This window comes from Carica papaya, chromosome 4 (genome assembly GCF_054855325.1).
Source record: "Carica papaya isolate Zhongbai chromosome 4, ASM5485532v1, whole genome shotgun sequence".
NCBI classification, from domain to species: Eukaryota; Viridiplantae; Streptophyta; class Magnoliopsida; order Brassicales; family Caricaceae; genus Carica; species Carica papaya.
Window position 1 is genome coordinate 22,737,034 of NC_142312.1, and position 12,866 is coordinate 22,749,899.

The following is a 12,866-nucleotide window of genomic DNA, read 5'->3' on the forward strand; positions in this document are numbered from 1 at the left end:
GAAGACATCATTTACACAGTAAAACATGAACCCACAGAGAATAAGTTGGTTGGTATAATGATTCCTGAGTTGTGATCTTCCACTAGGTCGCGAGAAATTAAAGATTTCTATTCCACATTATACGCATTTGGGCTTCTAAACACCTTTACTGGTTGGCTGTTATTTAGCTTCAACTTAACTTATAGCTGCTTTATGTGAACATTCTCAGCTTGTTCGAGAGACGGCAATTCAATGTCTTGTTGCTATGTCTGGGTTGCCGTATACAAGAATTTTCCCCTTGAGAACACAGGTTAGTTAGAAATATCTATGCCACTTTTGATTCACTGTATAACGCAAGAATATGTCGGTAATATAATAGCTATTGTGTGTAAATATTTATTACATTATTTCATTAATTATATCAGGATTACTTCGTACCCAAAGATGTAATTTCAACACATGAGTAAATGTGTCTTGAATCAAGATTGAGTATGTGGATGAACTCTAATTGTGATTTTGTTTTTGATATTTAAAATTCTATTATTAATTAAATAAATTTTTTATTGTTTAAAATTGAACATAAAGAAAAATTTCTGAAATAATTTGAAAAATTGAGAAGTTTTTGAAATAATTATATAATTTTTATAATTTGATGAAATTAAAGTAATATGAAATGAAAAATAAAATATAATATGTATAATTTGTTAATAAATTTAATTAATTTATTAAGTAGCATATATAAAGTTTATTAATATATATTAATATACATATACATTTTTCAAAAAATCTAAGAAGAATGAGGTATTGTAATTGTGAAGAATCAGTTGTGTGTATTTTATTGAATAGCATGGCTCTCTATATATATACACACATTCTTGAGAATTTAAAAGGAAACGTACAGGTAATTACATCTGGAATATTTTACTATTATACCTTTTACCTTAACTACTTTCCAACATTCCTCCTCATGTTGATGAATAGATATTGTTCATTCCTAACTTAGCAATGATTATCTGGAATACTGGATTATTCATGTCTTTAGTCAACACATTTGCAAGCTGAGAATTTGTAGGCATGTACGATGTATATTTCAAGCCACTATTAAGTTTTTTTTTTATAAAATGTCTATCAATTTCAATATGTTTTATAAATGTCGTGTTGCACTAAATTTTTAGTAGTGTTGATTGTCAATTTGTTGTCACAGTAGAGCTGCATAAAGCCATCCACATTTGATCTTTAGGTCTTCCAGAATCATCTTAAACCATTTTAGTTCACATATTCCTTGAGTTATTGCCCAAAATTCTGACTTTGTTGTAGACCTTGCTACTATATTATATTTCTTGCTTTTCCACATGACTAGATTTTCTCCAAAGAAGATACAATAGTTTGTGGTAGATCTTCTATCTAGTAATAATTTTGGTTACCCTGCGTCAATATAAGCTTCAAGATCTAGTAATAATTTTGGTTAGCTTGCGTCAGTATAAGATTCAAGAAATAACCTGTTATTTCTTCTTGATATGATACCTTCCCCTGGTGTCCTCATTAGGTAATGCAGTACTAGGCATTGCCTATAAACATATTTTTCTAAGATTGTGCATAAATTGATCTATCATACTTATTGCATAGGTAATGTCTGGTTTTATGCATAATAAATATACATGGAGATTCCACTAAAATTCACTAAAAATGTAGGGGACAATAAAGTATGCAAACTAAAAAGGCTCTATATGGACTCAAAAAGTCAATGAGAACATGGTTTGAGAGATTCACAAAAGTGATACTAGCAATGAGATACAAGCAAAGTTAAGGAGACCATATCTTGTTCATCAAATACTCAATTCAGTGGGAGTTATTGTTGAGAATGGTTAACTATGTATTCTATTGAAGATTAAGACTCTATATATAGAAGGTTTCTAGAATAGAAAAAGAAACAAACAATTAATTACAGAGAGTATATTTTACTATAACGTCCTTTGATTTAATTATCTCTTAATTATATATGATATATTCTTTAATACTCCTTATCAAACTGGAGAATAGATATTGTTCAGTCCCAACTTATCAATGATAGTATAAAATACTGGATTAGTCAAGTTTTTAGCCAACACTTTTGCAAGCTATAAGATGGTAGACATGGATGGAGTACATATTAAATCATTGTCTAACTTCTTTTTAATAAAGTGTCTGTCAACCTCAATATATTTGGTCATGTCGTATTATATCAGATTATGAACGATATTTATGGGTGATTTATTGTTGCAGTATAAAGGCATGAGACCATTCCACTCGATCCTTAGATCTTCTAAAAATTCTTTTCAATCACAGTAGCTCACATATTTCTTAAGTCATTGTTCAAAATTCTGAGTCTACATTCAATCCTTGAACTACATTTGGCTTCTTCCTCACTTTAAGAAACTAAGTTACTCTAAGGAAGGTACAATAACTTAATGTAGATTTTCTGTCTACCACTAACCGCATGTAGTCTGCATCAATATAGGCTTATAAGGATAGTTTGTCATTTTTTCTGAACATGATACTTTTCATAGATGTCTCTTTTAGGTAATATGGTTTTCTATTAACTGTTTATAAGTGTACCTTTTAGAGTTTTGCATGAAGTGACTTATGATACTAACTAAATAGGCAATGTTCAATCTTGTATGTGATAGGTATAATATCTTCTAAGCAGCCTCTGATATGTTTCTTTATTTATTAGCGTATCCTCTTTTGCTAGTTCCAATTTATGATTGAGATCGATGGGAGTACTAGTTGGTTGACATGTTAGCTTGCTAGTATCTCTTAATAGGTCATGGATGTATTTTTGTTGTGAGATGAAGATTCCTGATTTTGAACGGGTAATTTTAATTCTAAGGAAGTGTTTCAACTTTCTTAACTCCTTTAATCTCAATACTTTTTTGTCCTACATTATGTAAGCATCAGTTTTTCTTTTTCATTGTTTCTTGTTACAATAATATCATCAACATATATTATGAGAGTTACAATTTTTTCTTAATCTAAGTGCTTGATAAAAAGGGTACGATCTCCTTGCGCCTGCTAATATCTCAAGCCTATCATTACTTTTGCAAACCTACCAAATCATGTTTTGGGTGATTACTTCAGTCTGTAGAGTGCCTTCTTGAGTTTGCACATTGTGTTTAGTCCTAATCCTTTGGTAAATTCTGTTGGAATTTTTATATAAATTTTTTCTTATAAATCTCCGTGTAGGAAAACATTCATCACATCGAATTATTATAGTTTCTAGTCAAAGTGAGTAGTTAAGGACAAATATTATTCGCATTGTACTCATTTTAGCCACTGGTACAAAAATCTCTTGATAGTTTATCCCGTAAGTTTGGATATAGCCTTTTACCACCAGTCTTACTTTACACTTTTTGATTGTCCCACCTATATTGTATTTTATTGTGAACACCCATTTGCATTATGCAGGTTTCTTTCCTTTAGGTAGATCCACTACTTAGTATCTACACTTTAACATCTATGGCAGTTATCCACTTTTCACAAGATAAAGTGTTAGATAGTGTACTAGGAATAGGCACTGCATTTAAACTCATAAGAAAATTTTTGTGAGATAAAAAACATTTATCAAATGACACAAAGTTTGAAATTTGGTAGAGTAAATTTTTAGCACATTCCTTAGTCCTTTTTCTGAGAGTAATAGGTAAATCCATCTCAAAGAACTAAGAGTTCCCAAGAGTTATCTCATTCTCAGCACTCAGCTCAAACTCTTGAACTTGTTTTGGTTCAGGAATCGATTTTTTTCTCCTTGAGTGAATTGTGGGTGTTGTATGGTTATTGTGCTAGGCTCATTATCTGAATTTTGGTTTATCTGGGATTAACTTTCTTGGTTTTAGGCTAACTAAGGCTGGGAGCGCGTAGTGTTTGGTCGTTAAGCCTTATCTTCCAGTACCGTCTTCTCCTAAAAATAAGTTTGGTTTAAAAAAAGATTTGGTTTAAAAAAAGATTTGGTTTCAACAAATGTGTATTTGCAAATGCATATATTTTTTTATAGGAGGTTGATAGCATTTTTATCAGAGTATCCTACAAACACACACTTAATGGACCTCGAGCAAAGTTTTCTGTTTTAGTGGTGATGTACGTGAATATAAGCAACACACAAAAATTCTAGGGAAAGGTGATTGGTGACCCTTGCCTCAATGAAAAAGATATAGAGAACTTCTATGGGCTTCAGAACTCTAATACCCTAGCTGTTTGAAGATATGTGGCAGTTAAAACTATCTTGCCCCCAATATTATTTAGGTACCTGGTGTTGAAACAAGAAGACACAGATAGTATCACATAAGTGATTACTTGTCTTTTCTACCCCTCCGTTTTGTTATGGAATGTGTACACAAAGACTCATGAATAATCTTCTTAGTGTGAAAAAAGGATGACAACGTTTGATTGAAGTAATCTTTAGCATTATTAGTCGGAAGGTGTTTTACCCCAACAGAGTGTTAATCATGTAATAAAATTGAGGAAAAACACGACTCACTTCATATTTGGATTCTGTAGGAAGACCCAGGTTATCTATGTACAATCATATATAAAAGAAACAAATCATTTACTCCCAGAAATGTTGGGAATATTTAACGGACCCCAAAGGTTGAGTCCTTAGTCTTTCAGTCTCTACTTTGAATTTACTGAGATCTGAAGTTGTTATGTCGCGACTAGGGTCAGTGGTTACGTCTGACATGATCTGAAAAAATTAGACAACAAGGGCGATTAACTGGGTTAAATATACCGCTTGTTATGGTTGGACAGCAAGGACAGCAGCTAAGGAACGACTGCAGGTGGTGGCTGGTGATGCAGTATATTCCAGAAAGGTGGTTGAGTAGCTGGAGCAGGTACTGGTGGCAAGCACACGGCAGGAGCATGTGCACTGGTACAGAGAGCGGCTGTTATTGGGGTAGAGGGGTGCAGGACTTTGCTACACGTAGTTAGGCTGCTCGAAGACAGAGGCTGCGTTATGACTAGTGAAGGCACTCAAGGTAGGCGCATGCAGTTGTGAATGCTTGGATAGAGTGCCTGCATCTGGAACGGAACGGTTGAGCAGTCGAGGGTGCCCAGCTGAACAGCGGTGGTGCACGGGTTCTGGCCTGAGCAAGAGAGTGATGAATGTGCTGGGTCGACAGAAACCTTGGATGCATAGCTAGAGGAACCTTGATACGTGGCTGACTTTTGGAAGCGGCAATGAAGGCTGGTTTTTTGTGGCTGGTTGTCGGTCCATGGTGGCTGGCTATTTTGGTGATGGAGGGAGGCGGCAATGAAAATTGTCCTCATAGAGTTTTCTTGTCTTGGTAACGAACACCGAATAAGGTTTGTAAAAAAAGTCTTAGTTTTTCTTTAACCTATAACTTTTAGATCATGTTAAAAATGATTAGGGGTGTATTTTGTTGAATATCAAAACCTTATATATACAGGTTTTTTTTAAGATAGAAGAGAAAACAAACAATTAGTTACAGATGGCGTACTCTATCCCAATGTCCTTTAATCTAATTCTTCCTAAATTACATATGACATCCATTGTGACGAGTAATGAAGAGAAAGAGAAATTGGTACTCAAACAGTGTCTAGCAAAAGAATTTGAAATTAAAGAATTAGAAAGACTAAAATATTTATTTGGAATTGAAGTAGCTCACTCAAAATAAAGAATCTTCATCTTATAGCAAAGTACATTATTGATTTTTTAAAATACAGGCAGGCTAACATGCAAACTTATAGCACAGTAATCAATCCCAACCACAAGCTGGGACTAGCAAAGGAAGATAATGCCATCAACAAGGAGATGTATCAAAGATTAGTTGAAAGACATACAAGACCAGACATAGTAAATAAGTCAGTTCATACACAATCCAAAGAAGAGCATGTACAGGCAGCATCCAGGTGCTACAGTATCTGAAAGGAACCTAGGAAAAGGTATCATGTGCAAAAGGAATATCAGTCTACTACTGGAAGCTTGCTACAGTATCTGAAAGGAACCTTTTCCCAGGAATCCTAGGGAAAGGTATCATGTTCAAAAGGAATACCGGACTACTAATGGAAGCTTACGCTGATCATGACTATGTTGGGTCAACAGTGGATAAAAGATCCACCTCAGTTTAGTGTCTTTTGTTAGAGGACATCTGGTCACATGGAGAAGCAACAAAGAGAAAATAGTAGCAAGGTTTTATGCAGACTCGAAGTTCTAAGTAATGACACAAGGAGTTTGCGAACTGTTACGATTAAATTTTATCTTGGAAGACTTAAAGATTGAGTCAGATGGCCCGATGAGACTATTGGAACAACAAGTCTGCAATCAGCATTTCATATAATCCAGTACTGCAAATTGTGGGTGGTCCGATTGAGGTTCAGTATCTAGAATGTGGCTGAGTTTCCTTTTCCCTTGAGAATTGTTTAACTGTAACCAGTTCAAATAATTCTCTCTATATAGGCAATACACTACATGAATTGATTGAAATTCTCCATTGATGTGTGATGAATTTCTCATGTGGGGTTTCACGCCAGTAACTTGAGAAGTAGCTTTCAACATAATTAAAGTCTTCTTTCAGGACAATTAAGGTCAATTTAATAGGCAAAATTAGGGATTACGGACTAGACAGGTGTAAATACACAGCTGGAATACAACTCCCGCGCATTTGGAGAAGCTGCCTGCTGCTGGAATAGGTACAGCAGGAGGGGCAGGTTTGGCTAGAAGCTGCGTGCAAGAGGGGCAAGCACTGCTGCAGGCAGTCCTCCTGGCGGATGCATGGCCATTGGCTGGTGCTGCACGTAGGAGGGGCAGGCACACTTAAAATGGCTGATAGGAAGGTTGAGCAGAAGGTGGCGCAGCTGGAGCACGAATAGGTTGCTGCTGCCAGTGATGAAGGCCGATCTTAGTAGGTGGTGGCAATCTGTAGTGGTGGCTGGTTATTAAGGCTGGCCTCCTTAGGGTTTTTCTTATTTCGGTAATGAAGGTGGATTAGGTTTATAAAGGATTTCTTTTACCAGGGCTCTTATACGATGTCAGGAATGATGTATTGTGCTTTTTATTGAATATCAAGACCTCAAATATACAAGTTTTCTTAAGTAAGAAAGAAAATCGACAAATTACATAGGGTATATTTTCCCACAATGACCTCTAACATAATTATCCTGGATTAATTACATATAAGTACATTCTTCAACAGTACAATAACCTGTTGACTAGCAAAACGACTTGCGTGGCAAATGAAGAAAAAATTAGGAGTAAATACCTTTTTGAATCAGTCTCATTGGAAATGGCTAATGGTTAGTAGTAATTTTACTTTGGACTTTATCCTTATTTCTTTTGACTGGATTGAATGCAGTGTTGGGAGTAAACTGGTTGTGCACATTGGGGCTTATTACATGGGATTTCCAGTTAATGAAAATGGGCTATGTTCGATGGAAGGCAGATCACTTTGTATGATCGCTGTAATTGTCTTTACAAGTTTTGGTCAGTTGCTTTTAAAGCTATATTAGGATATCATTCAACCTATATCAGTCATTTATTGGTGGAATTTGTTTCAAGAGCCAATAAATTTGCCTCCATAGCGAGCTTGTGATCATGGCATCACTTTGCTACTTGATACTCTGCTGGTAATGGTACGTCCATACCATTACCCACATTTTTGGGAAATGAAATTGAAAAGCAATGTGGCACTGTGTTAAAACAAGGAATTATTAGGCACAATCAATCTCCTTTTTCATCTCCTGTGTCATTGATTGGTTAGGAACACTTATCAAACTTGGTGGTTTTGCATGGATTATCGAGCTCTTAATTCTCATATAGTGAAATATAAATTTATCGTTTCTGTTGTTTTGGAGTTACTTAATAATATTATGCTTTTTCTTTCTTTGAATTGGATTTGCATTCTGAATACCACGAGATTCGCATGGTTTCCAATTGAAACATGGTCATTTTTAAGTTTTTGGTAGTCCTTTTTGGTCTCACTAGTGCTCCAACTTTTCAGTCCTTGATGACCCATATTTTCTAGAAATATTTAAGTAAATTTGTCCTAGTTTCTTTGATGATATTTTAATTTATAGCAAGTTATGAGTTGAACTTTCACAATACCTCCAAACAGGCTTTACGACTCTTCGCCAGCATGTTCTGTTTCTTAAGAATTCCAAGTGTATTTTGGGCCAAACATCTGTAGCTTACCTGGGCATATGATTCTTGACATGGAGTTGCCGTTGACAATGACAGCATTGAAGCTATGCAACACTAGCCTCTTCTTTCTTCTTTAACTGCTTTAAGAGGTTTTCTAGGCCTTACGGGGTACTATAGAAAGTTTGTCAAGGATTATGGTCTTATTGTTGCCTTTTGACTAACATGCTCAAAAAACATTCATTTATGCGGAGCGAAGACAACAAACATGCTTTAAGACTCTTAAGGCTGCTATTGTAACTACCCTATCTTGGCTCTTCCAGATTTTACTCCAACCTTTGTTATTGATTTGATGCTTTTGATGTGGGTATTGGGGCAATCCTTCAACAACAAGGTCGCCAAATGGCTTTTTTTTTAGTTCAACATTTGGCTTCTCAACATGTGGAATTGCTAGCTTACTAAAAGGAGTTAATTGGGCTAGTGTCAAGGCTGTCGAACTTGGCCTCCTTATTTATGGGGGCAGCAATTTCGCATTAAAACAGATCATTACAACCTCAAGTTCTTGTTGGAATTATAAATTCTCCCCAGCAGCAATGCATTAGGTTTTGATTCTATTAGGAAATTATTAGGTTTTGATTTTGTGGCTGAATACCAGGCAGGTGAAGAAAATATGATGACAGATGCACTCTCCAGACAGTTTGAGTTAGACACTGCCTGTCATACTATTTCTATTCCTTCTCTTGACTACTTTGATGGAATCCACAAAGAAGTCAAAATTTTAGTTTCTCTGCAGCAATTGGTCAATCAGATCTTACTAGGAGAATTAACTGATCAATGCCAACTTCTTGGTAGCTTAATTTTCTACAAAAGAAGATTTTCTTGAATCCTGACTCTCCTTTCTGTCAACTTCTGGTAACTACCGGTAGGAATCAATTCCATGAGGGTTATCAAAAAATTCTTTTATGCTCTCTATGAGCTTCTTTTGGAAAGGTATGAAACCTTAGGTGAGGGACTTTTTTCATGCTTTTTCAGTATGGGAATGCAATAAAGTTGAACATCTACAAAATATCGGTTTATTACCTTTACCAGTACCTGTATAAGATGTCTCTTTGGATTTTGTGGAAGAGCTGCCAGTATCTTGAGGTAAAAATGTTTTACTGGTGGTAGTTGATCGTTTTTCTAAGTGTGCTCACTTTATTCTTTTATCGCAGCCTTATACTGCTGCCATAGGAGCCCGACTCTTCTTCAATTCTATTTTCAAGTTATATAGTTTGCCAGAGTCTATTGTTTGTGGTCTTGATGTGGTTTTCACAAGTTTATTTTGGAACAAACTCCATCTCTGTGGTGCCAAGCTTGCTTTTAGCTATTCATACCATCCTCAATCCGATGGGTAAACCAAGGTAGTCGATGGGATTGTGGAAATGTATCTATAATGTTTTCTATGGCAAACATCCTTCTCAGTGGGTTCAGTGGCTTCCTTCGGCTGAATATGCATACAACATCGCATTCCATTCTTTCTTGCAAATTGCACCTTTGAAATGCTGTATGGTCATCCAGCTCTTTGCCTATTTTCCTAAGTCCTGGATTATCCAAGTTAGAAGCAGTAGATTGTGAGCTTCAGAACCGTGACTAGATCTTATCCAACCTCCATAATCATTTAAAGTACAGCAGCACATGAAATTTATTTATGATTCTCAACACCATGAAGTGCAGTTTAAGGAAGGGGACTTAGTACTTTTGAAACTCGAGCCACATTATTAAGTTTCTCTTGGTCAAAAGCAAATCCAGAAGTTGTATCCTTGCTTTTATGGCCCTTTCAAGGTCCTCCAACATATTGGTGTTGTAGCATACAAGCTGGATTTGCCTACTAACTCTCAATTACATCCGATTTTTCCTATCTCTTCACTCAAACTGTTTCATAGACAGTGAATGTGTGCCAAACTCTACTCCCCATTCATTAAAATCATTTCTCATCCTTCACCACAAGCTCAATTAGCTTCGCGGACTTATAAATGCCAGCAAGAGGTTCTGATTCATTGGGAGGTTCTTTCTCCGGGTGATGCTTCTTGGGAACTTTAAGATCAAAAGAAGCTTCCATATCCACAATTTGGGCTTCAAGGACAAGCATCATTTTAAGTAGGGGAGTAATTATAAGGGCACTTTAAGTGTAACAAACATTACACCTTCTGATAAGGTGTATCAAAGAAGGAAGAATAAAGTAGGAGCATAATTGTGTGTTTAAATTAATTAGTATATTATATATTGGGAGTATAATATAAATTGTTCATCTATTAGGACTACATTCTGTTACGTGAACAGTGTAAGTTGTGTAGGAATACGGCAGAATATTAGGATTAGGACAAAATGTTAGTTAAGATAAATATATAAATAACTTCTAGGTATATACTACTCTTAAGGTAATAAAATCTGCTCTCTTGGAGACGGATTTATGCTTGAATAAAATTTATGAAAATTTGAGTACTTTTACTCAATAGATGATAGGATTCTCTAAACGAAACCTAAAAATAAGAACTCAAAATAGGCAAGGGAAAAAACAATCACAAACATTTCGAAACGCTTACTGATTTCTATATTCATAAAGGTCGTCGGATTCTCTAAACAAAGCCAAAGTGTGAAATACATTTGTAATAAGCAAAGATAGATGCAAACCTTTGTTGGCCAAGATATTTCTCTTGTAATATGTCATCAGAGAATTGATGGTTGGTTATGGATTGTACAATACTATATACTTTTAAGCTTTTGTATCACCATACCATGTTTGCTTTGAGGCCGTCTTGGTATTTATCTTAAATGGCTGTATTTGCCTTTTTTTTCAGGTAATACAAGGTGTAGTAAAGGCACTTGATGACCCAAAAAGAATTGTTCGTCAAGAAGCTGTCAGATGCCGGCAAGCATGGTTAGTGCTTTAGATTCTTATATCTTGTTTCTTCCATGTGCGGAGTCCTGTTTGATTTTTTTAACTTAGATATGCAATGAATACCAAACAGGGCATCAACTGCATCAAGAAGTCTTCATTCGTGAGAATTCATGGAAAGCATTTTCTAAGCCATGCGACAGGGTGGATACACATTGCTTTTTTTTTATTTTTAATCCTAAAAATGAATGCTATTTGTAAATAGTTCAGTCAATTTACTGTATTTGTAAGATTAATTTTTAAAGTAAATGAGTGTAGAGTAAGATGGGTATAATTGTAACCATGCTTAAACAGTTTTTTAAAGGAAAACAATGGAATTATGAGTTAGTTCAGTCAATTTAATTTTAACCCTTGATTATTCAGTCTCCCAAATTAGGGATTGAGAAGGTTTTACAGTACATTTAATGTTATATTTTTTCTATAATTACTTAATTATTTTAAAAGTCATAATTATGACTTTTGATAAGGAATTAGATTTTTGTTATATTTAACAAATTTCTTTTTTATTTCACACTTTTCAACCTAACAAGATGCAGTTTAAAATGTTTCTTTACCCCTTCTATTATAATTAACTTTCTAGCGACGGGTATTTATATGAAATTAACTCAGAGTCTCTCTCTTCTACTTGTATGACTTGATTGAGTAATCGCAAGCACATGTAAAGGCTTTCTGTCATGTGCCTGCTGAGTGAAACTTTGTTATTAGTATTCTGCAAATGATGCATACGGATACTCAAACACGTTTTATAATAGGAGAAGATGTTGTAGTTCGAATTTTGATAGAATTGTTTCTAATTAAACTAACTATAAAATTTTACGTAAATACTAAAAGAAAAGGCTTTGTTTGGGAATGAATGTAAGGAAAACAGTGTAAATTATTTGGGTAAGACTTCAATGAAGATGCGAGCTGAATAAAAAGTGAAAGGGGAAAACGTAAAATTACTAATGTACAAAAATAATAATAATTTTATTATTATCAATATAATAAAAGAATGAAGGTGATTCTGTTTCTTTTCATATGCTTTTATATACGCATCAACGAAACTGCTCTTCAAGAGTCCAGAAGTAATTTAGTAGGTTTTCTGTTGAAATCAACCTTTAATAACTACTTGTCTCTAAGGGCTTGCAAACTAATTCCTGCTGGAAAATGTTTAAATTTTTACAAAAATACTAAAACAAAAAAGGGTTTTGTTTGGGAGATGGGGTTGGGTAGAATGAACATTACTAGAATGAAATGGAAATCAAACAATTTAATTTGTTTGGATAAGATTGTCATGAAGAAAAGTGCAAAAATACTAATGTGCAAAAGACCATAATAACTTCATCATTATTAATATAACGAAGGAATGAGGGTGATTTAGTCTCTTTCATCTATTTCTATATATGCGTTAATGAGATCACTCTTTAAATGTATTATGTAATTTATTTCGTTTTATGTTGAAATCAACTTTCAATAACTATTTATCTCTAATATTTGAATTTGTTTGAGAGAAAGGGTTGGTGCAAAATGAACACTAATGGAATGGAATCGAATCGAATGTAAGGAAAACAAATTTAAATTGTTTGGATAAGATTATAACGAAGATGAGAGAAAAATAACAATATTTTACATTGTCTCAATAAAATGTTAAAAAATATATATATATATATATATAATTATTAATGTGTAAAAAAGACAATAGTAATTTTATCATTGTCAATATCATAAAGGAATAAATTAATTTAGTCATTTTTTTTTTCTATTTCTTTATATACATTAACGAAACCACTCTTCAATGAATTCATAGATAACTTGTTAGATTTTGTATTAAAAATTAATCTTCAACAA

General features: G+C 34.2%; 1 protein-coding gene across 4 annotated transcripts in view; it reads left to right on the top strand.

The window, feature by feature from the left end:
• Positions 1–11,376, top strand: part of MET18 (ARM repeat superfamily protein) — a 62,662-nt gene extending 51,286 nt beyond the window's left edge. For 2 of the 4 annotated variants that reach the window (XM_088218169.1, XM_088218172.1), the window contains 3 exons: positions 209–289; positions 10,942–11,021; positions 11,113–11,376. In XM_088218169.1, coding sequence (XP_088074295.1) covers positions 209–289; positions 10,942–11,021; positions 11,113–11,146 — 195 coding nt within the window. In that variant the 3' untranslated portion in view covers positions 11,147–11,376. Of the gene's footprint in view, positions 1–208; positions 290–10,941; positions 11,035–11,112 lie in introns of those variants that run through there. The other 2 variants (XM_088218171.1, XM_088218170.1) reach the window with 2 other exon arrangements.
• Positions 11,377–12,866: the final 1,490 nt, after the last annotated feature.